At 51.3% G+C, this 25,460-nt stretch overlaps 2 protein-coding genes across 2 annotated transcripts; both read left to right on the top strand.

Moving 5' to 3' along the window:
• Nucleotides 1–13,318: 13,318 nt before the first annotated feature.
• UHO2_04373 (uncharacterized protein) lies at nt 13,319–18,495 on the top strand (the record flags this gene model as incomplete). The annotated part of the gene is made up of 2 exons (XM_041556046.1): nt 13,319–14,770; nt 15,031–18,495. The coding sequence occupies 2 exons, from the start codon at nt 13,319–13,321 to the stop codon at nt 18,493–18,495; spliced, it is 4,917 nt and encodes a 1,638-aa protein (XP_041411980.1).
• Nucleotides 18,496–19,721: 1,226 nt separating this feature from the next.
• On the top strand, nt 19,722–21,665 carry UHO2_04372 (uncharacterized protein; the record flags this gene model as incomplete). Its single annotated transcript, XM_041556045.1, has 1 exon — nt 19,722–21,665. The coding sequence occupies one exon, from the start codon at nt 19,722–19,724 to the stop codon at nt 21,663–21,665; it is 1,944 nt and encodes a 647-aa protein (XP_041411979.1).
• Nucleotides 21,666–25,460: the final 3,795 nt, after the last annotated feature.

Below are 25,460 nucleotides of genomic sequence, written 5' to 3'. Positions count from 1 at the left end.
ACGCATACAGACTGTCATACTAACTAAGCATCTTCCAACATCCAGTCTGTGTCGGTGTCGGTTCGCCTGTGAACGGGCTGTGCGTCGATTGCAGTCGAAGCTAGATTTTGATAAAGTTTTAGTCCCGATGGCTGGTGATCGGGGCGAGTCTGAGTACGATGTCACTGCTGTTTTTAGGACAGAAACGTGTTTACTCAAATGACTGAAGTGAGAGTAGGGGGTTTCAGTTTTTTTATTTTTTATTTTTTAATTTTAATTTTTTGGAAACTCATGTTTTTTTTGAGTTTTCACTTGTGTCGAATATTCATTTCTTATGTAAGCTCTGCCATTTTGGAAAATACTCTAATTTTTGAAAACACTGCTTCAGCTGGACAGTTGCAGCAGTGTTTTCAGAATTGGACCTGAGTCTTCACTCACATGATGTTGCATGTGATGCTGCACATGATTTACTTGCACAAATACCTCCACATTTCCTGTGCAGCTTTCTTCACATGAACCCTTTTGTCTGCACAAAACCCTTTCACTTGACTCCTCTCCTTGTCCCTTTTCACACAGAGTAGAAGTTTCTTTTTGTTTAGCTACCATCTCACAACCTCTCTCTCTGGCCTCAACTAAATCATGTCCACCAATCATTGCCTGTCCACCAGTCATCGCCACAACACCAGATATGTCAATCCATACCTCTTGGAGATGGACCTTACCATTGGAGAAGGTTTAGTGAATCTGTCTCAGACATCTGAGCTGCCCAGCACATTGTCATGGGCCTGAATGCTCAAGAAGCAGGAGGGTCATGTCATGGGCCTGGATGCTCAAGAAGCAGGAGGGTCATGGGTTCATATGGAAGGAGCACAGGTATCGAAGACCTAGTCGACACCAGTAGAGAGCATGGTCATAGTGCAGTCTCCATAGAGACCATGGACTCCTATGGACTCACATGCAAAGGAGGGCCAAGCACAGCCACGAGGAGGACCAAGCTCAAGGAGCAGGCACAGCCACGAGGAGGACCAAGCTCAAGGAGCAGGCACAGCCACGAAGAGGACCAAGCTCAAGGAGCATGCAGATGGTTACCACTCAGGGGCTCGAGAGACAAGAGCCAAAGGAACTGTCACTGATCAAAGGAGGAGGAGCAGTGTCAAAGGAGTCGACACCAGGTCATGAGGAGGAGGAGCAGTGTCGAAGGAGTCGACACAGCTCAAGAGGCACAGGGGTGCCAAGCAGGAGAGGCCCCTGAGCAGTACTCGATGAAGAAGGTACTCTCTGGAGAGAGAGCAGGAGCAGCATCGCTGGCGATGCTGAGAAGAGGTATATAACCATGCTTTCTCATCAATAGGTCGAGTGGATCCTCATCCACTCTACTCACCATACAACTAGTCAATACTTTAGAAACACAAGTACTCATTAGTTACAGTCAGCATAGCAGCAATCTATCAAGGTTGCTCCTCATCGTAGTGTGTGTGTTGTATCACCACTACCTGACGTCCGAAGGCGCCCATAGCAGGTTAGCGGTCCGGATATAGATAGAACCGAAGGCAGTAGTCCACTGCGGTCCGGGGATCACTTCAAAGCATCAAGTCAACACACTGGACACTCGTGTTGACGCCACCAACCTTATCACCAACACCATCAACCTCATTATCATTGACATCACCAACCTTATCATCAACACCATCAACCTCATTATCATCGACATCACCAATCTCATCACCAACACCATCAACCTCAACATCATCAACACCCACACCAGACCTTGGTGTCATCATAACATTGATATTGATCGTGCCGAGCTACCCCTGAACGGAGTGTCCACAGAGGTCAGCCGAAACCTACGATAGTATATACAACGAACGCCACCTGCTGTCACTGCACAACTTGATAGTCACCGATACCGAGACAATAGCTGTCACACAGTTTAATAGTCACCGAGTATCTCGACAGACCGACCTGGGTTTCAGGCGCGAGACCCCTGACATTAGAGTGGATCGTTCAAGCAGCTCCTCACGATCACCATGACGGACCCAGACCTCAACAATAAGCTCGATAGACTACTCACTCTATTGGAAGCACAGCTAGAGCTTACCAGACAGGGTCATCGAGAGGAACGATTACAACGAGCTCAACTGAGCAGGGAGGAGACAATGGACCTCTCTCACTCAGAAGACCAAGCAGGAGGAGGAGATGAGTCTATAATAGGAGACCCACATACTCCTACTCCAGCTCCACGACCAAGACGATCAGTCTCATTCAACCTGGAGGAGCAGGAGGACATCAACTACGAGAAGTATGCTTCACCTACTGGGCCAAGATATGTCAAGACTAAGCTGGACCCCTACAGCAGGACTAGGACGGACCCTTACCCCCTGGACCACGAGGAGGATACCAGCATCATGGCAGAGCTTAACCGGTCAAAGCCCATTGCCACCCCCTTTCCAAAGTTCAATCCCCGAGACATGGAGATCTTCATTCTAGAAGCTGAAGCATGGTTTAAGTTCAACCAGGTGTATGAGCAGTCTAGGATGATCAATCACATGGGTGCTCAACTGGAAGGGACAGCAAGAGAGTGGTGGACCTCCAAGCTCCGTATTGATAGAGCTAGAGAAGGAAGGTTGTTCAATGATTGGCACTACTTCACAGAGCGACTGTCAGAGCAGTTCAACCCACGCAATGCTAGGATGGAGGCATACAACAAGCTGTTGGCTCTCAGACTCACAAGTGATGCTCCTGGTGCCGCCACACGTCATGTAGAGCGGTTCAGAGACTTGGAAGGACAGGTCAACCTAGATGACAATGAGCTAGTGATTGATCTCTTCAGAGGTAGTCTCACTCGTAGCATACAGGAGAAGTTCGAGAGGAATCCACCTGGGAAGAGATGGGAGTGGTATCGAGAGGTCGAGGAGATCGATCGACAGAGGATGCTACTACAGCAGTCCTCGGCTAGACACTCACTTCCAAATGCCACGTCACCTCCACTAAGAACTGGGTCTCGGCCAAATCAAAGTTCAATCCCCATCCGACAACCCACTCAACCTTATCCAGCTCGATCACCATCACAAGCAACTACACAAGCAACTATACAAAACCTAAACCGACCCCTTCCTCATCATCCCACCCAACCCTCGAAGCAAGGAAGCCCTGCTCCATCAGGTATCAACACCTGTCATGTATGCAAAGGTATCGGCCATTGGGCCAGAGACTGCCCCAGCAGGAGGGTAAACCCTCTTAGCTCTCGACCCATGGGACCAAAGGTTATGGTCACCACAGCAGACCCCTTCGAGGAGGCCACCGACTCAGGAGATGGCCACACAGGCAGCACTGAGACGGGTGACCCCGAGGCCATGGACCTCAGCTCATACCAGCAACCCATGGACCCCGATCACGAGGAGGAGCACGATGATGATGACGACGAGGGAAACGTCAGTGGGGTGATGCACTGATGGCATGCATTGCTCTACAAACCTCCTCGCCATCACTCTGTATATATCAAGATTGTCAAGTATGTTTCTCTACCAGTGGAGGCAAAGCAGTACTGGAGCTCTCTGGAATGGTTCAAGACCATCCTGCTCGGATACTAGCTGATACCGGTGCTGGTTTGTCCATAGTCTCAGATTCTTTCATTAGTAAGTACCAAATACCCACAAAACCCATAAAAACAAGATCGATCCATGGTGTCACCGGGCACCAACTCTCCATCAATAGTTCTGCGAGCATGCAGGTATCTATTGGTACACACAATCTGGGTGTGGTTGAAGCTTCAGTGGCCGACACTGCTGACTATGACCTCATCCTGGGGTTCACTGAGCTACAGAGGCTCAAACCCACCATACAATGGGATACGGGCCAGCTGGAGTTCAAGACTCAGGAGCAGGACCGACCCCCAAGGAGACCCCCTGAAGCAGCAAGAGCAGGGGACCTAACCATGAGGAGACCAACCCTTCATGGTAACGAGTTTGTCTCAGCAGAGTGCATACTACGAGCAGCTCTGGAAGATGGACCCATAGGGTTCATGCTGTTGGAGGAGCCACCATCATCACTCCTGGCCTTTGGTTTTGTACCTACAGGTGCAGACAAAGGAGTCGAGATGGAGGTGGAGGTAGACAAGGTGGTGACGGCTGCAGACATACCAAAGCCATACCAATACCTGCGAGATGTGTTCAATGAGGTGGAAGTAGACAAGCTGCCCCATCATACCAAGCATGATCTCCACCTCGAGTTGATAGAAGGAGGTAAGCCACCTCAAGGGCCCCTATACCTCAAGGGACCCAAGGAGATGTCCGAGTTGAGGAGGTACTTGGATGAGAACCTCAAGAAGGGGTTCATAAGACCATCGAAGAGCCTGGCACGATCACCAGTGCTCTTTGTACCAAAGAAGGATGGAGGTCTCAGACTCTGTGTGGACTACAGAGGTCTCAACGAGATCACTGTCAAGAACAGGGCACCATTGCCCCTCATCGAGGAGCAGCTGTTCTTACTCAGGAAGGCAAGGATCTATACCAAGCTAGACCTTAGAGCAGCATACAACCTCATCCGGATTGCTAAAGGAGATGAATGGAAGACAGCTTTTGGCACTCAGTTGGGACTCTATGGGTACCTAGTGATGCCCTTTGGCCTAGCCAATGCTCCGGCTCACTTCCAGTCATTCATCAATGACATCTTCCGAGACATCATTGGAGTATATGTAGTGGTATACTTAGATGACTTCCTGATCTTCAGTGACACTGAAGAGGTACATGTGAAGCATGTCACCGAGGTCCTCACTCGCTTAAGGAGCAACAGGCTCTTTGCTAAGCTGTCGAAGTGTGAGTTCCACACCAAGACAGTCGAGTTCCTGGGGTACATCATCAAGCCAACGGGCATAGAGATGGACCCAGAAAAGGTGCGCACTGTCAAGGAGTGGCCAATGCCAGAGTCAATCCATGACATCCAGAGGTTCCTGGGTTTTGCCAACTTCTATCGAAGGTTCATAGCCCACTTTGCTCGCATAGCCAAGCCCTTGACAGCACTGGTAAAGCCTATAGAACGGTTCAAGAAGTTCGAGCTACCAGAGGAGGCCCAACAGGCCTTCCACAAGCTCATCCAGGCCTTCACATCAGCAGGAGTGCTTCAGCACTTCGACTACCACCTTCCAACAAGGTTGGAGACTGATGCAAGTGACTTTGCTATAGCAGGAGTACTCAAGCAGGAGCATGAAGGACGATGGCATCCAGTGGCCTTCTACTCTAGGAAGATGTCTTCTGCCGAGAAGAACTATGAGATCCATGATAAGGAGCTCCTAGCTGTGGTCGCCTGCCTCACTCAGTGGCGACACATGCTAGCTGGACTACCGAACCAACTGGTCATCCTCACTGACCATGAAGCCCTCAAGTACTTCAAGTCACAGAGACGCATCACAGGTCGACAGGCTCGATGGGCCATACTACTAGCAGACTTCGACTTCATATTGCAGTATCGACCAGGCGACAAAGGTGGTGAACCCGATGCTCTCACCAGAAGGACAGACATGCAACCAGCTGGTGAAGAGCAGGATCACAATGTGAGGCAACTACTGCCTCCTCGAGTGTTCAAGGAGACAGCAGACCATGACTCGCTCCTAGTGGCCCCCATGATCTCGATGGAGTCCATAGCATCAAAAGGTCTCAAAGACCTGGTCAAGATCTTCCAGCCTTTAGACCAAGAGCTACAGGAGATACATAGGAAGAAGCCTTTCGAACTCAAGGATGACCTATGGTACAGTGGAGGAAGGTTGGTTATCCCCAAGGTGATCATGCCAGGGAGGACCAACAACCGACACTCAAGGAGTGCCAAAGAGGTAGATGGACAGTCTCTCTCTGTAGAGCATCTGCGATTCATGGTGATGACCCAATGTCATGATGGTATCACTGCTGGACACGTAGGAAGAGATGCTACCATCAAGGCAGCTCAACGACATTACTGGTGGCCAAACATGACAGCTTGGATTGCAGACTATGTAGCAAGTTGTCCTGTATGTGCTAGGTACAAAGCTCCTCGTCATCGTCCATATGGTTTGCTACAGCCACTAGCAACCCCAGACAGGCCCTGGGGCTCCATATCCCTCGACTTCATTGAAGGACTACCACCATCAAAGAAGTATGACTCCAAGACCTATGACTCTATCCTAGTCATCGTCGACAGGTTAACCAAGTTTGCCATACTAGCTCCAACCCATAAGACAGTCACGGCCAAACAGACTGCAGTATTGCTATATGGACACATGGTTAGACTCTTTGGATATCCAGATCACATGGTCTCGGACCGAGGCAGGCAGTTCATATCAGGAGCATGGAAGGCATTTGCAGAGCAAATGGGTGTGAAGCACTCACTTAGCACGGCCTACCATCCTCAAACTGATGGTCAGACAGAGAGAGTCAATCAGGTCATAGAGCAATATCTCAGGATGTACTGCAACTATGAGCAGAATGACTGGGCCAACCTGCTGGACACTGCGGCCTTTGTATACAACAACACGGTCCACAACAGCATTGGTGTCTCACCATTCTTTGCATGCTATGGATGGAACCCCAAAGCTCATCCTGACATCCCTCAACGACTAGGAGTCAATGATCCAGGTCGCTTCGAGTACCTCATGGATGGAAAGGAGCGTTGCAAGTACCTCCAGGAGCAGATCAGAGAGGCACAACGTAGATCAGTAAACCAGTATAACAGGAAGCACAAGGACATCGAGTTTAAGGTGGGTGATATGGTCTATATCAACTGACGAAACTGGAAGACAAGGAGACCCACACCCAAGTTAGACACCCGGTTTGCAGGACCCTACCCAGTTCAGGAACGGGTAGGACGCCGAGCTTATCGAATCACATTGCCAGCAAACCTTAGGGTGCATGATGTGTTCCATGTCTCCATGCTCGAGCCAGCAAGAACAAGTTCTCTTCCTCAACGTGCTGAACAGCCCACCATACCATCACTTCCAGATGAGGACCTCGACTTCGAAGTCGAAGCACTCATCGACAAGCGTTCACACAATGGGACTACGGAGTACAAGGTGTTGTGGAGAGGGTACTCAGAGGAAGCTGCTTCATGGGAACCAGTAGAGAACCTCAACTGTCCCGACCTCATCCAGGAGTATGAGGTGTCGGAGGGGGGACGAGTGAGTAGACAGAGTGGAGAGAGGAGGAGAGAACAGGAGGAGTAGAGAGAGGAAGAGAGAACAGGAGGAGTAGAGAGAGGAGGATGACGTTGAGAGAAGGAGGAAGGATGACGGGGACGATGTTGTCAAGGAAGAGGAGGAGTCAGCATGAACCAGACCAGAGCATGCCTCGACGGAGCTCGGCTCTTAAGAGGGGGGTAGTGTCATGGGCCTGGATGCTCAAGAAGCAGGAGGGTCACTGGTTCATATGGACGGAGCACAGGTATCGAAGACCTAGTCGATACCAGTAGAGAGCATGGTCGTAGTGCAGTCTCCATGGAGACCATGGACTCCTATGGATTCACATGCAAAGGAGCACTGAGCCCATATGCGAGGAGGACCAGGCACAGCCACGAGGAGGACCAAGCTCAAAGAGCAGGCGCAGCCATGAGGAGGACCAAGCTCAGATGGTTACCACTCAGGGGCTCGAGAGACAGGAAGTCGACACAGGTCATGAGGAGGAGGAGCAGTGTCGAAGGAGTCGACACAGGTCATGAGGAGGAGGAGCAGTGTCGAAGGAGTCGACACCACTCAAGAGGCACAGGGGTGCCAAGCAGGAGAGGCCCCTGAGCAGTACTCGATGGAGAAAGTACTCTCTGGAGAGAGAGCAGGAGCAGCATCGCTGGCGATGCTGTGAAGAGGTATATAACCATGCTTTCTCATCATCATAGGTCGAGTGGATCCCCATCCACTCTACTCACCATACAACTAGTCAATACTTTAGAAACACAAGTACTCATTAGTTACAGTCAGCATAGTGTCATGGGCCTGGATGCTCAAGAAGCAGGAGGGTCATGGGTTCATATGGAAGGAGCACAGGTATCGAAGACCTAGTCGACACCAGTAGAGAGCATGGTCGTAGTGCAGTCTCCATGGAGACCATGGACTTCTATGGACTCACATGCAAAGGAGGGCCAAGCACAAGCCACGAAGAGGACCAAGCTCAAGGAGCATGCAGATGGTTACCATTCAGGGGCTCGAGAGACAAGAGCCAAAGGAACTGTCACTGATCAAAGGAGGAGGAGCAGTGTCGAAGGAGTCGACACCAGGTCATGAGGAGGAGGAGCAGTGTCGACAAGAGGCACAGGGGTGCTAAGCAGGAGAGGCCCCTGAGCAATACTCGATGAAGAAGGTACTCTCTGGAGAGAGAGCAGGAGCAGCATCGCTGGCAATGCTGTGAAGAGGTATATAACCATGCTTTCTCATCATCATAGGTCGAGTGGATCCCCATCCACTCTACTCACCATAACTAGTTATCACTTCAGCATAAGTATACATTAGTTCAGTCAGCATAGCAGCAATCTATCAAGGTTGCTCCTCATCGTAGTGTGTGTGTTGTATCACCACTACCTGACGTCCGAAGGCGCCCATAGCAGGTTAGCGGTCCGGATATAGATAGAACCGAAGGCAGTAGTCCACTGCGGTCCGGGGATCACTTCAAGCATCAAGTCAACACACTGGACACTCGTGTTGACGCCACCAACCTTATCACCAACACCATCAACCTCATTATCATCGACATCACCAATCTCATCACCAACACCATCAACCTCATCATCATCAACACTCACACCAGACCTTGGTGTCATCATAACATTGATATCGATCGTGCCGAGCTACCCCTGAACGGAGTGTCCACAGAGGTCAGCCGAAACCTACGATAGTATATACAACGAACGCCACCTGCTGTCACTGCACAACTTGATAGTCACCGATACCGAGACAATAGCTGTCACACAGTTGATAGTCACCGAGTATCTCGACGGACCGACCTGGGTTTCAGGCGCGAGACCCCTGACATTAGAGTGGATCGTTCAAGCAGCTCCTCACGATCACCATGACGGACCCAGACCTCAACAATAAGCTCGATAGACTACTCACTCTATTGGAAGCACAGCTAGAGCTTACCAGACAGGGTCATCGAGAGGAACGATTACAACGAGCTCAACTGAGCAGGGAGGAGACAATGGACCTCTCTCACTCAGAAGACCAAGCAGGAGGAGGAGATGAGTCTATGATAGGAGACCCACATACTCCTACTCCAGCCCCACGACCAAGACGATCAGTCTCATTCAACCTGGATGAGCAGGAGGACATCAACTACGAGAAGTATGCTTCACCAACTGGGCCAAGATATGTCAAGACTAAGCTGGACCCCTACAGCAGGACTAGGACGGACCCTTACCCCCTGGACCACGAGGAGGATACCAGCATCATGGCAGAGCTTAACCGGTCAAAGCCCATTGCCACCCCCTTTCCAAAGTTCAATCCCCGAGACATGGAGATCTTCATTCTAGAAGCCGAAGCATGGTTTAAGTTCAACCAGGTGTATGAGCAGTCTAGGATGATCAATCACATGGGTGCTCAACTGGAAGGGACAGCAAGAGAGTGGTGGACCTCCAAGCTCCGCATTGATAGAGCTAGAGAAGGAAGGTTGTTCAATGATTGGCACTACTTCACAGAGCGACTGTCAGAGCAGTTCAACCCACGCAATGCTAGGATGGAGGCATACAACAAGCTGTTGGCTCTCAGACTCACAAGTGATGCTCCTGGTGCCGCCACACGTCATGTAGAGCGGTTCAGAGACTTGGAAGGACAGGTCAACCTAGATGACAATGAGCTAGTGATTGATCTCTTCAGAGGTAGTCTCACTCGTAGCATACAGGAGAAGTTCGAGAGGAATCCACCTGGGAAGAGATGGGAGTGGTACCGAGAGGTCGAGGAGATCGATCGACAGAGGATGCTACTACAGCAGTCCTCGGCTAGACACTCACTTCCAAATGCCACGTCGCCCCCACTAAGAACTGGGTCTCGGCCAAATCAAAGTTCAATCCCCATCCGACAACCCACTCAACCTTATCCAGCTCGATCACCATCACAAGCAACTATACAAAACCTAAACCGACCCCTTCCTCATCATCCCACCCAACCTTCGAAGCAAGGAAGCCCTGCTCCATCAGGTATCAACACCTGTCATTTATGCAAAGGTATTGGCCATTGGGCCAGAGACTGCCCCAGCAGGAGGGTAGACCCTCTTAGCTCTCGACCCATGGGACCAAAGGTTATGGTCACCACAGCAGACCCCTTCGAGGAGGCCACCGACTCAGGAGATGGCCACACAGGCAGCACTGAGACGGGTGACCCCGAGGCCATGGACCTCAGCTCATACCAGCAACCCATGGACCCCGATCACGAGGAGGAGCACAATGATGATGACGACGAGGGAAACGTCAGTGGGGTGATGCACTGATGGCATGCATTGCTCTACAAACCTCCTCGCCATCACTCTGTATATATCAAGATTGTCAAGTATGTTTCTCTACCAGTGGAGGCAAAGCAGTACTGGAGCTCTCTGGAATGGTTCAAGACCATCCTGCTCGGATACTAGCTGATACCGGTGCTGGTTTGTCCATAGTCTCAGATTCTTTCATTAGTAAGTACCAAATACCCACAAAACCCATAAAAACAAGATCGATCCATGGTGTCACCGGGCACCAACTCTCCATCAATAGTTCTGCGAGCATGCAGGTATCTATTGGTACACACAATCTGGGTGTGGTCGAAGCTTCAGTGGCCGACACTGCAGACTATGACCTCATCCTGGGGTTCACTGAGCTACGGAGGCTCAAACCCACCATACAATGGGATACGGGCCAGCTGGAGTTCAAGACTCAGGAGCAGGACCGACCCCCTAGGAGACCCCCTGAAGCAGCAAGAGCAGGGGACCTAACCATGAGGAGACCAACCCTTCATGGTAACGAGTTTGTCTCAGCAGAGCGCATACTACGAGCAGCTCTGGAAGATGGACCCATAGGGTTCATGCTGTTAGAGGAGCCACCATCATCACTCCCAGCCTTTGGTTTTGTACCTACAGGCGCAGACAAAGGAGTCGAGATGGAGGTGGAGGTAGATAAGGTGGTGACGGCTGCAGACATACCAAAGCCATACCAACACCTGCGAGATGTGTTTGATGAGGTGGAAGCAGACAAGCTGCCCCATCATACCGAGCATGATCTCCACCTCGAGTTGATAGAAGGAGGGAAGCCACCTCAAGGGCCCCTATACCTTAAGGGACCCAAGGAGATGTCCGAGTTGAGGAGGTACTTGGATGAGAACCTCGAGAAGGGGTTCATAAGACCATCAAAGAGCCCGGCACGATCACCAGTGCTCTTCGTACCAAAGAAGGATGGAGGTCTCAGACTCTGTGTGGACTACAGAGGTCTCAACGAGATCACTGTCAAGAACAGGGCACCATTGCCCCTCATCGAGGAGCAGCTGTTCTTACTCAGGAAGGCAAGGATCTATACCAAGCTAGACCTTAGAGCAGCATACAACCTCATCCGGATTGCTAAAGGAGATGAATGGAAGACAGCTTTTGGCACTCAGTTGGGACTCTATGAGTACCTAGTGATGCCCTTTGGCCTAGCCAATGCTCCGGCTCACTTCCAGTCATTCATCAATGACATCTTCCGAGACATCATTGGGATATATGTGGTAGTATACCTAGATGACTTCCTGATCTTCAGTGACACTGGAGAAGCACATGTGAAGCATGTCACTGAGATCCTTACTCGCTTAAGGAGCAACAGGCTCTTTGCCAAGCTGTCGAAGTGTGAGTTCCACACCAAGACAGTCGAGTTCCTGGGGTACATCATCAAGCCAACGGGCATAGAGATGGACCCAGAAAAGGTGCGCACTGTCAAGGAGTGGCCAATGCCGGAGTCAATCCATGACATCCAGAGGTTCCTGGGTTTTGCTAACTTCTATCGAAGGTTCATAGCCCACTTTGCTCGCATAGCCAAGCCCTTGACAGCACTGGTAAAGCCTATAGAACGGTTCAAGAAGTTCGAGCTACCAGAGGAGGCCCAACAGGCCTTCCACAAGCTCATCCAGGCCTTCACATCAGCAGGAGTGCTTCAGCACTTCGACTACCACCTTCCAACAAGGTTGGAGACTGATGCAAGTGACTTTGCTATAGCAGGAGTACTCAAGCAGGAGCATGAAGGACGATGGCATCCAGTGGCCTTTGTCATAGGCCTTAGGACACGGGCATGGAGGTTCATAGAAGGGGAGCATAGAGTACCAAGGCTCGGGTCATAAAGGAAGACCACCATAGCAGGCCTAAGGATGGTTGAGCAAGAGGCCGGAGGCCTAGCTGGAGAGTAGTAGCAGGCGTAGTGGGAGAGCAACTTGACCGGCCTGTATGCAAGGAGGTCCAAGCACGTCATGGAGGACCGGCCTGTATGCAAGGAGGCCCAAGCACGTCATAAAGGACCGGCCTGCTGACAAGAGGTCACTGGTAACCGGCAAGCAGCTCATGAGGAGGAGGAGCAGTGTCGATGGAGTCGACACAACTCATGAGGAAGAGGAGCAGTGTCGAAGGAGTCGACATAGCTCATGAGGAGGAGGAGCAGTGTCGAAGGAGTCGACACAGCTCAAGAGGCACAGGGGTGCCAAGCAGGAGAGGCCCCTGAGCAGTACTCGATGAAGAAGGCACTCTCTGGAGAGAGAGCAGGAGCAGCATCGCTGGCGATACTGTGAAGAGGTATATAACCATGCTTTCTCATCATCATAGGCCGAGTGGAGCCCATCCACTCTACTCACCATATAACTAGTCAATACTTAGAAACACAAGTACTCATTAGTTAACAGTCAGCATAGCAGCAATCCATCAAGATTGCTCCTCATCGTAGTGCGTGTGTTGTATCACCACTACCTGACAATCCGTAGGCGCCCATAGCAGGCAGCGGTCCGGATATAGATAGAACCGAAGGCAGTAGTCCACTGCGGTCCGGGGATCACTCAGCATTAGTCAGCACACTGGACACTCGTGTTGACGCCACCAACCTTATCACCAACACCATCAACCTCATCATCATCAACACTCACACCAGACCTTGGTGTCATCATAACATTGATATCGATCGTGCCGAGCTACCCCTGAACGGAGTGTCCACAGAGGTCAGCCGAAACCTACGATAGGATATACAACAAACGCCACCTGCTGTCACTGCACAACTTGATAGTCACCGAGTATCTCGAGACAATAGCTGTCGCACAGTTTGATAGTCACCGAGTACCTCGACAGACCGACCTGGGTTTCAGGCGCGAGACCCCTGACATTAGAGTGGATCGTTCAAGCAGCTCCTCACGATCACCATGACGGATCAGGACCTTAACAACAAGCTAGACCGGCTACTAGCACTAATGGAAGCTCAGCTAGAGCTGTCCAGACAAAGCCATCGGGAGGAACGACTACGACGAGCTCATCTGACTGAGGAGGCAACGGACCTCTCTCACTCAGAAGACCAAGCAGGAGGAGGAGATGAATCCATGATAGGAGACCCCCATACTCCTACTCTGGCGCCACGATCAAGACCATCAGTCTCATTCAACTTGAATGAGCATGCTGAGACCAACTATGAGAAGTATGCTTCCCCCACCGGGCCGAAGTATCTCAAGACCAAGGACCCCTACAGCAGGAGCCGAGTGGACCCTTATGTTCAGGACCAGGAGGAGGAGGCAAGCATCATGGCAGATCGTTCAAAGCCCATTGCAACCCCGTTCCCAAAGTTCAATCCCCGAGACATCGAGATCTACATTCTAGAAGCCGAAGCTTGGTTTAGGTTCAACCAAGTCTACGAGCACACCCGGATGATCAACCACCTGGGTTCTCAATTGGAAGGCACTGCTCGAGAGTGGTGGACCTCAAAGCTACGCTTTGATAGAGCTAGAGAAGGGAGGCTATTCAATGACTGGCAGTTCTTCACCAAACGACTAGCTGAACAGTTCAACCCCCGGAATGCTAGGATGGAGGCTTACAACAAGCTGCTAGCTCTCAGACTCACTAGTGATGCACCAGGAGCTGCCACACGACACGTAGAGCAGTTCAGAGACTTGGAAGGACAGGTCAACCTAGGAGACAACGAGCTAACCATTGACCTCTTCAGAGGAAGCCTTACTCGCAGCATACAGGAGAAGTTTGAACGGAATCCACCGAAGGAGCTATGGGAGTGGTTCCGGGAAGTCGAAGAGATCGACCGACAAAGGATGCTGTTGCAGCAGGCCTCAGCTAGACACGTGCAAGCAAACAACGCGTCATCTCCAGGAACTCGGCCAATTCAGAGTTCAATTCCTGTTCGGCGATCAGCTGCGCAACCTTATTCAACTCGATCACCGGCTCCACCTTATCTTCCGTCTCAACCTTATCGACCGCCACAACCTTATCCGACGCGACACTCCACCCAACCCCTTCCCCACTCAAACAACCGTCCTCCTCCCCATCAACCCACTCCAGCTCCAAAAGGAACCCCGGCACCATCAGGAGGCAGCAACAACACCTGCCATTTGTGCAATGGTATCGGACACTGGGCCAGGAGCTGCCCTAGCAGGAGGGTAGACTCTCTGGGATCACGACCTATGGGACCAAAGGTCATGGTCGTCACCAAGGACCCCCTCGACGAGGCCTCCGACTCTGGAGATGGCCGCTCAGGCAATACCGAGCCAGAGCAGGAGGACATGGACCTCCGGCCTTATCAGCAGCATATGGACTCGGACTTCGATCACGAGGAGGAGCAAGACGATGATGATGACGAGGGAAACGTCAGTGGGGTGATGCACTGATGGCATGCATTGCTCTACAAACCTCCTCGCCATCACTCTGTATATATCAAGATTGTCAAGTATGTTTCTCGACCAGTGGAGGCAAAGCAGTACTGGAGCTCTCTGGAATGGTTCAAGACCATCCTGCTCGAATACTAGCTGATACCGGTGCTGGTTTGTCCATAGTTTCAGATTCTTTCATTAGTAAGTACCAAATACCAACAAAACCCATAAAAACAAGATCGATCCATGGTGTCACCGGACACCAGCTATCCATCAATAGTGCTGCGAGCATGCAGGTAACTATTGGTAACCACAATCTGGGTGTGGTCGAAGCTTCAGTGGCCAACACTGCCGACTACGACCTCATCCTAGGGTTCACTGAGCTAAGGAAGCTCAAGCCCACCATACGATGGGATACGGGCCAGCTGGAGTTCAAGACTCAGGAGCAGGACCGACCCCCGAAGAGACCCCCTGAAGCAGCAGGAGCAGGGGACCTAACCATGAGGAGACCAACCCTTCATGGTAATGAGTTTGTCTCAGCAGAGCGCATACTACGAGCAGCTCTGGAAGATGGACCCATAGGGTTCATGCTGTTGGAGGAACCACCATCATCACTCCCGGCCTTTGGTTTCGTACCTACAGGCACCGACAAAGGAATCGAGATGGAGGTGGAGGTGGACAAGGTGGTGACGGCTGCGGACATACCAAAGCCATACCAACACTTGAGAGATGTGTTCGATGAGGTGGAAGCAGACAAGCTGCCCCATCATACCGAGCATGATCTCCACCTCGAGTTGATAGAAGGAGGCAAGCCACCTCAAGGGCCTCTATACCTTAAGGGACCCAAGGAGATGTCCGAGTTGAGGAGGTACTTGGATGAGAACCTCGAGAAGGGGTTCATAAGACCATCGAAGAGCCCAGCACGATCACCAGTGCTCTTCGTACCAAAGAAGGATGGAGGTCTCAGACTCTGTGTCGACTACAGAGGTCTCAACGAGATCACTATCAAGAACAGAGCACCATTGCCCCTCATCGAGGAGCAGCTGTTCTTGCTCAGGAAGGCAAGGATCTATACCAAGCTAGACCTTAGAGCAGCATACAACCTCATCCGGGTTGCTAAAGGAGATGAATGGAAGACAGCGTTTGGCACTCAGTTGGGACTCTATGAGTACCTAGTGATGCCCTTCGGCCTAGCCAATGCTCCGGCTCACTTCCAATCATTCATCAATGTCATCTTCCGAGACATCATTGGAGTATATGTGGTAGTATACTTGGATGACTTCCTGATCTTCAGTGACACTGAGGAGGTACATGTGAAGCATGTCACCGAGGTCCTCACTCGCTTAAGGAGCAACAGGCTCTTTGCTAAGCTGTCCAAGTGTGAGTTCCACACCAAGACGGTGGAGTTCCTAGGTTACATCATCAAGCCAACGGGTATTGAGATGGACCCAGAAAAGATACGGACTGTCAAGGAATGGCCGATGCCGGCGTCTATCCATGACATCCAACGGTTCCTGGGTTTTGCTAACTTCTACAGGAGATTCATAGCTCACTTCGCTCGGATAGCCAAGCCATTGACATCACTGGTGAAGCCGACGGAACGCTTCAAGAAGTTTGAGTTGCCGGAGGAGGCCCAACAAGCCTTCCATCAGCTCATTCAGGCGTTCACATCAGCAGGAGTGCTTCAGCACTTCGACTACCATCTTCCAACAAGGTTGGAGACCGATGCAAGTGACTTTGCTATAGCAGGAGTACTCAAACAGGAGCATGAAGGACGATGGCACCCAGTGGCCTTCTACTCCAGGAAGATGTCGTCTGCCGAGAAGAACTACGAGATCCATGATAAGGAGCTCCTAGCTGTGGTCGCCTGCCTCACTCAGTGGCGACACATGCTAGCTGGACTACCTAGTCAACTAGTCATCCTCACGGACCATGAAGCCCTCAAGTACTTCAAGTCCCAGCGACGCATCACTGGCCGACAGGCTCGATGGGCAATGATACTAGCAGACTTCGACTTCATCCTGCAGTATCGACCAGGAGACAAAGGTGGTGAACCCGATGCTCTCACCAGAAGGGCAGACATGCAACCAGCTGGTGAAGAGCAGGATCACAATGTGAGGCAACTACTGCCTCCTCGGGTGTTTGCGGAAACAGCGGACCATGACTCGATCCTATTGGCTCCCATGCTCTCGATGGAGTCCATAGCATCAAAAGGGCTCAAAGACCTGGTCGAGATCTTCCAGCCCTTAGATCAAGAGCTACAGGAGATACACTCGAAGAAGCCCTTCGAGCTCAAGGACGGCCTATGGTACAGTGGAGGAAGGTTAGTCATCCCCAAGGTGACCATGCCAGGGAGGACTAACAACCGACACTCAAGGAGTGCCAAGGAAGTAGATGGACAGTCTCTCTCTGTAGAGCACCTGCGATTCATGGTGATGACTCAATGTCATGATGGTGTTACTGCCGGACATGTAGGAAGAGATGCTACCATCAAGGCAGCTCAACGGCACTACTGGTGGCCAAGCATGACAGCTTGGATTGCTGACTATGTAGCTAGCTGTCCAGTTTGTGCGAGGTACAAAGCTCCTCGTCATCGTCCGTATGGCCTTCTACAGCCACTTGCCACACCAGACAGGCCCTGGGGCTCGATATCCCTCGACTTCATTGAAGGACTACCACCTTCAAAGAACTATGACTCCATCCTCGTCATTGTCGATAGGCTGACCAAGTTTGCCATCCTGGCCCCGACCCATAAGACAGTCACGGCCAAACAAACTGCAGTGTTGCTATATGGACACATGGTTAGACTCTTCGGTTACCCTGATCACATGGTCTCGGACCGAGGCAGGCAGTTCATATCAGGAGCATGGAAAGCCTTTGCAGAGCAGATGGGTGTGAAGCACTCACTTAGCACGGCTTATCATCCTCAAACTGATGGTCAGACAGAGAGAGTCAATCAGGTCGTGGAGCAGTACCTAAGGATGTACTGCAACTATGAGCAGAACGACTGGGCAGACCTGCTGGACACTGCAGCCTTCGTATACAACAACACGGTCCACAACAGCATTGGTGTCTCACCATTCTTTGCATGCTATGGATGGAACCCCAAAGCTCATCCTGACATCCCTCAACGACTAGGAGTCAATGATCCAGGTCGCTTCGAGTACCTCATGGATGGGAAGGAGCGTTGCAAGTATCTTCAGGAGCAGATCAGGGAGGCACAGCGTCGGACAGTGGACCAGTATAACAGGAAGCACAAGGACATCGAGTTTAAGGTGGGTGATATGGTCTATATCAACCGCCGGAACTGGAAGACCAGGCGACCTACACCAAAGCTGGATACCCGGTTTGCAGGACCCTATCCAGTCCAGGAACGAGTAGGACGCCGAGCATACAGGATCACATTGCCAGCAAACCTTAGGGTTCATGATGTGTTCCATGTCTCCATGCTCGAGCCAGCAAAGACTAGCTCACTTCCTCACAGGACAGACCAGCCAATCATACCATCACTTCCTGATGAAGACCTCGACTTCGAAGTAGAAGCACTCATTGACAAGCGCTCATTCAATGGGACTACGGAGTACAAGGTGTTGTGGAGAGGGTACTCAGAGGAAGCTGCTTCATGGGAACCAGTAGAGAACCTCAACTGTCCCGACCTCATCCAGGAGTATGAGGTGTCGGAGGGGGGACGAGTGAGCAGAAGAAGGAGGAGAGAGCAGGAGGAGGAGTAGGAGGAGAGGAGCTAGTATGAGCAGGAGGAGGAGTAGGAGGAGTGGAGCTAGTATGAACCAGACACAGAAGCATGACTAGCCTCAACGGAGCTCGGCTCTTAAGAGGGGGGTAGTGTCATAGGCCTTAGGACACGGGCATGGAGGTTCATAGAAGGGGAGCATAGAGTACCAAGGCTCGGGTCATAAAGGAAGACCACCATAGCAGGCCTAAGGATGGTTGAGCAAGAGGCCGGAGGCCTAGCTGGAGAGTAGTAGCAGGCGTAGTGGGAGAGCAACTTGACCGGCCTGTATGCAAGGAGGTCCAAGCACGTCATGGAGGACCGGCCTGTATGCAAGGAGGCCCAAGCACGTCATAAAGGACCGGCCTGCTGACAAGAGGTCACTGGTAACCGGCAAGCAGCTCATGAGGAGGAGGAGCAGTGTCGATGGAGTCGACACAACTCATGAGGAAGAGGAGCAGTGTCGAAGGAGTCGACATAGCTCATGAGGAGGAGGAGCAGTGTCGAAGGAGTCGACACAGCTCAAGAGGCACAGGGGTGCCAAGCAGGAGAGGCCCCTGAGCAGTACTCGATGAAGAAGGCACTCTCTGGAGAGAGAGCAGGAGCAGCATCGCTGGCGATACTGTGAAGAGGTATATAACCATGCTTTCTCATCATCATAGGCCGAGTGGAGCCCATCCACTCTACTCACCATATAACTAGTCAATACTTAGAAACACAAGTACTCATTAGTTAACAGTCAGCATAGCAGCAATCCATCAAGATTGCTCCTCATCGTAGTGCGTGTGTTGTATCACCACTACCTGACAATCCGTAGGCGCCCATAGCAGGCAGCGGTCCGGATATAGATAGAACCGAAGGCAGTAGTCCACTGCGGTCCGGGGATCACTCAGCATTAGTCAGCACACTGGACACTCGTGTTGACGCCACCAACCTTATCACCAACACCATCAACCTCATCATCATCAACACTCACACCAGACCTTGGTGTCATCATAACATTGATATCGATCGTGCCGAGCTACCCCTGAACGGAGTGTCCACAGAGGTCAGCCGAAACCTACGATAGGATATACAACAAACGCCACCTGCTGTCACTGCACAACTTGATAGTCACCGAGTATCTCGAGACAATAGCTGTCGCACAGTTTGATAGTCACCGAGTACCTCGACAGACCGACCTGGGTTTCAGGCGCGAGACCCCTGACAGCCTTCTACTCTAGGAAGATGTCTTCTGCCGAGAAGAACTATGAGATCCATGATAAGGAGCTCCTAGCTGTGGTCGCCTGCCTCACTCAGTGGCGACACATGCTAGCTGGACTACCGAACCAACTGGTCATCCTCACTGACCATGAAGCCCTCAAGTACTTCAAGTCACAGAGACGCATCACAGGTCGACAGGCTCGATGGGCCATACTACTAGCAGACTTCGACTTCATATTGCAGTATCGACCAGGCGACAAAGGTGGTGAACCCGATGCTCTCACCAGAAGGACAGACATGCAACCAGCTGGTGAAGAGCAGGATCACAATGTGAGGCAACTACTGCCTCCTCGAGTGTTCAAGGAGACAGCAGACCATGACTCGCTCCTAGTGGCCCCCATGATCTCGATGGAGTCCATAGCATCAAAAGGTCTCAAAGACCTGGTCAAGATCTTCCAGCCTTTAGACCAAGAGCTACAGGAGATACATAGGAAGAAGCCTTTCGAACTCAAGGATGACCTATGGTACAGTGGAGGAAGGTTGGTTATCCCCAAGGTGATCATGCCAGGGAGGACCAACAACCGACACTCAAGGAGTGCCAAAGAGGTAGATGGACAGTCTCTCTCTGTAGAGCATCTGCGATTCATGGTGATGACCCAATGTCATGATGGTATCACTGCTGGACACGTAGGAAGAGATGCTACCATCAAGGCAGCTCAACGACATTACTGGTGGCCAAACATGACAGCTTGGATTGCAGACTATGTAGCAAGTTGTCCTGTATGTGCTAGGTACAAAGCTCCTCGTCATCGTCCATATGGTTTGCTACAGCCACTAGCAACCCCAGACAGGCCCTGGGGCTCCATATCCCTCGACTTCATTGAAGGACTACCACCATCAAAGAAGTATGACTCCAAGACCTATGACTCTATACTAGTCATCGTCGACAGGTTAACCAAGTTTGCCATACTAGCTCCAACCCATAAGACAGTCACAGCCAAACAGACTGCAGTATTGCTATATGGACACATGGTTAGACTCTTCGGATATCCAGATCACATGGTCTCGGACCGAGGCAGGCAGTTCATATCAGGAGCATGGAAGGCATTTGCAGAGCAAATGGGTGTGAAGCACTCACTTAGCACGGCTTACCATCCTCAAACTGATGGTCAGACAGAGAGAGTCAATCAGGTCATAGAGCAATATCTCAGGATGTACTGCAACTATGAGCAGAATGACTGGGCCAACCTGCTGGACACTGCGGCCTTTGTATACAACAACACGGTCCACAACAGCATTGGTGTCTCACCATTCTTTGCATGCTATGGATGGAACCCCAAAGCTCATCCTGACATCCCTCAACGACTAGGAGTCAATGATCCAGGTCGCTTCGAGTACCTCATGGATGGAAAGGAGCGTTGCAAGTACCTCCAGGAGCAGATCAGAGAGGCACAACGTAGATCAGTAAACCAGTATAACAGGAAGCACAAGGACATCGAGTTTAAGGTGGGTGATATGGTCTATATCAACCGACGAAACTGGAAGACAAGGAGACCCACACCCAAGTTAGACACCCGGTTTGCAGGACCCTACCCAGTTCAGGAACGGGTAGGACGCCGAGCTTATCGAATCACATTGCCAGCAAACCTTAGGGTGCATGATGTGTTCCATGTCTCCATGCTCGAGCCAGCAAGAACAAGTTCTCTTCCTCAACGTGCTGAACAGCCCATCATTCCATCACTTCCAGATGAGGACCTCGACTTCGAAGTCGAAGCACTCATCGACAAGCGTTCACACAATGGGACTACGGAGTACAAGGTGTTGTGGAGAGGGTACTCAGAGGAAGCTGCTTCATGGGAACCAGTAGAGAACCTCAACTGTCCCGACCTCATCCAGGAGTATGAGGTGTCGGAGGGGGGACGAGTGAGTAGACAGAGTGGAGAGAGGAGGAGAGAACAGGAGGAGTAGAGAGAAGAAGAGGAAGGAGGATGACGTTGAGAAGAGGAAGGAGGATGACGTTGAGAGAAGGAGGAAGGATGATGTTGGCGACGTTGTCAAGGAGGAGGAGTCAGCATGAACCAGACCAGAGCATGCCTCGACGGAGCTCGGCTCTTAAGAGGGGGGTAGTGTCATGGGCCTGGATGCTCAAGAAGCAGGAGGGTCATGGGTTCATATGGAAGGAGCACAGGTATCGAAGACCTAGTCGACACCAGTAGAGAGCATGGTCGTAGTGCAGTCTCCATGGAGACCATGGACTTCTATGGACTCACATGCAAAGGAGGGCCAAGCACAAGCCACGAAGAGGACCAAGCTCAAGGAGCATGCAGATGGTTACCATTCAGGGGCTCGAGAGACAAGAGCCAAAGGAACTGTCACTGATCAAAGGAGGAGGAGCAGTGTCGAAGGAGTCGACACCAGGTCATGAGGAGGAGGAGCAGTGTCGACAAGAGGCACAGGGGTGCTAAGCAGGAGAGGCCCCTGAGCAATACTCGATGAAGAAGGTACTCTCTGGAGAGAGAGCAGGAGCAGCATCGCTGGCAATGCTGTGAAGAGGTATATAACCATGCTTTCTCATCATCATAGGTCGAGTGGATCCCCATCCACTCTACTCACCATAACTAGTTATCACTTCAGCATAAGTATACATTAGTTCAGTCAGCATAGCAGCAATCTATCAAGGTTGCTCCTCATCGTAGTGTGTGTGTTGTATCACCACTACCTGACGTCCGAAGGCGCCCATAGCAGGTTAGCGGTCCGGATATAGATAGAACCGAAGGCAGTAGTCCACTGCGGTCCGGGGATCACTTCAAGCATCAAGTCAACACACTGGACACTCGTGTTGACGCCACCAACCTTATCACCAACACCATCAACCTCATTATCATCGACATCACCAATCTCATCACCAACACCATCAACCTCATCATCATCAACACTCACACCAGACCTTGGTGTCATCATAACATTGATATCGATCGTGCCGAGCTACCCCTGAACGGAGTGTCCACAGAGGTCAGCCGAAACCTACGATAGTATATACAACGAACGCCACCTGCTGTCACTGCACAACTTGATAGTCACCGATACCGAGACAATAGCTGTCACACAGTTGATAGTCACCGAGTATCTCGACGGACCGACCTGGGTTTCAGGCGCGAGACCCCTGACACAGCAATCTATCAAGGTTGCTCCTCATCGTAGTGTGTGTGTTGTATCACCACTACCTGACATCCGAAGGCGCCCATAGCAGGTTAGCGGTCCGGATATAGATAGAACCGAAGGCAGTAGTCCACTGCGGTCCGGGGATCACTTCAAGCATCAAGTCAACACACTGGACACTCGTGTTGACGCCACCAATCTCATCACCAACACCATCAACCTCATCATCATCAACACCCACACCAGACCTTGGTGTCATCATAACATTGATATTGATCGTGCCGAGCTACCCCTGAACGGAGTGTCCACAGAGGTCAGCCGAAACCTACGATAGTATATACAACGAACGCCACCTGCTGTCACTGCACAACTTGATAGTCACCGATACCGAGACAATAGCTGTCACACAGTTTAATAGTCACCGAGTATCTCGACAGACTGACCTGGGTTTCAGGCGCGAGACCCCTGACACCTTCTTCATCGAGTACTGCTCAGGGGCCTCTCCTGCTTGGCACCCCTGTTCCTCTTGAGTGGTGTCGACTCCTTCGACACTGCTCCTCCTCCTCATGACCTGTGTCGACTTCCTGTCTCTCGAGCCCCTGAGTGGTAACCATCTGCATGCTCCTTGAGCTTGGTCCTCTTCGTGGCTGTGCCTGCTCCTTGAGCTTGGTCCTCCTCGTGGCTGTGCCTGGTCCTCCTCGCATGTGGCTCGGTTCTCCTTTGCATGTGAATCCATAGGAGTCCATGGTCTCCATGGAGACTGCACTACGACCATGCTCTCTACTGGTGTCGACTAGGTCTTCGATACCTGTGCTCCTTCCATATGAACCCATGACCCTCCTGCTTCTTGAGCATCCAGGCCCATGACAATCTTGACCAGGTCTTTGAGACCTTTTGATGCTATGGACTCCATCAAGAGCATAGGTGCCACTAGGGTCGAGTCATGGTCTGCTGTCTCCTTGAACACTCGAGGAGGCAGTAGTTGCCTCACATTGTGATCCTGCTCTTCACCAGCTGGTTGCATGTCTGTCCTTCTGGTGAGAGCATCGGGTTCACCACCTTTGTCTCCTGGTTGATACTGCAATATGAAGTCGAAGTCTGCTAGTAGTATTGCCCATCGAGCCTGTCGACCTGTGATGCATCTCTGAGACTTGAAGTACTTGAGGGCTTCATGGTCAGTGAGGATGACCAGTTGGCTTGGTAGTCCAGCTAGCATGTGTCGCCACTGAGTGAGGCAGGTGACTACAGCTAGGAGCTCCTTGTCATGGATCTCATAGTTCTTCTTGGCAGAAGACATCTTCCTAGAGTAGAAGGCCACTGGATGCCATTGTCCTTCATGCTCCTGCTTGAGTACTCCTGCTATAGCAAAGTCACTTGCATCAGTTTCCAACCTTGTTGGAAGGTGGTAGTCAAAGTGCTGAAGCACTCCTGCTGATGTGAAGGCCTGGATGAGCTTGTGGAAGGCCTGTTGGGCCTCCTCTGGTAGCTCGAACTTCTTGAACCATTCTATAGGCTTTACCAGTGATGTCAATGGCTTGGCTATGCAAGCAAAGTGGGCTATGAACCTTCGATAGAAGTTGGCAAAACCCAGGAACCTTTGGATGTCATGGATTGACTCTGGCATTGGCCACTCCTTGACAGTGCGCACCTTTTCTGGGTCCATCTCTATGCCCGTTGGCTTGATGATGTACCCCAGGAACTCGACTGTCTTGGTGTGGAACTCACACTTTGACAGCTTAGCAAAGAGCCTGTTGCTCCTTAAGCGAGTGAGGACCTCAGTGACATGCTTCACATGTACCTCCTCAGTGTCACTGAAGATCAGGAAGTCATCTAGGTATACCACTACATATACTCCAATGATGTCTCGGAAGATGTTGTTGATGAACGACTGGAAGTGAGCTGGAGCATTGGCTAGGCCAAAGGGCATCACTAGGTACTCATAGAGTCCCAACTGAGTGCCAAAAGCTGTCTTCCATTCATCTCCTTTAGCAATCCGGATGAGGTTGTATGTGTCATGGGCCTAGATGCTCAAGAAGCAGGAGGGTCACTGGTTCATATGGAAGGAGCACAGGTATCGAAGATCTAGTCGATACCAGTAGAGAGCATGGTCATAGTGCAGTCTCCATGGAGACCATGGACTCCTACAGACTCACATGCAAAGGAGGACACAAGCCACATGCAAGGAGGGCCAGGCACAGCCATGAGGAGGGCCAAGCTCAAGGAGCAGACACAGCCACGAAGAGGACCAAGCTCAAGGAGCATGCAGATGGTTACCACTCAGGGGCTCGAGAGACAAGAGCCAAAGGAACTGTCACTGATCAAAGGAGGAGGAGCAGTGTCGAAGGAGTCGACACCAGGTCATGAGGAGGAGGAGCAGTGTCGAAGGAGTTGACATCAGGTCATGAGGAGGAGGAGCAGTGTCGAAGGAGTCGACACAGCTCAAGAGGCACAGGGGTGCCAAGCAGGAGAGGCCCCTGAGCAGTACTCGATGAAGAAGGTACTCTCTGGAGAGAGAGAGCAGGAGCAGCATCGCTGGCGATGCTGAGTAGAGGTATATAACCATGCTTTCTCATCATCATAGGTCGAGTGGATCCTCATCCACTC

This window comes from Ustilago hordei (assembly GCF_900519145.1).
Source record: "Ustilago hordei strain Uho2 genome assembly, contig: UHO2_contig_08, whole genome shotgun sequence".
NCBI lineage: Eukaryota > Fungi > Basidiomycota > Ustilaginomycetes > Ustilaginales > Ustilaginaceae > Ustilago > Ustilago hordei.
The sequence above is the reverse complement of the archived record's forward strand: the minus strand, read 5'-3'. Positions and strand labels throughout refer to the sequence as shown.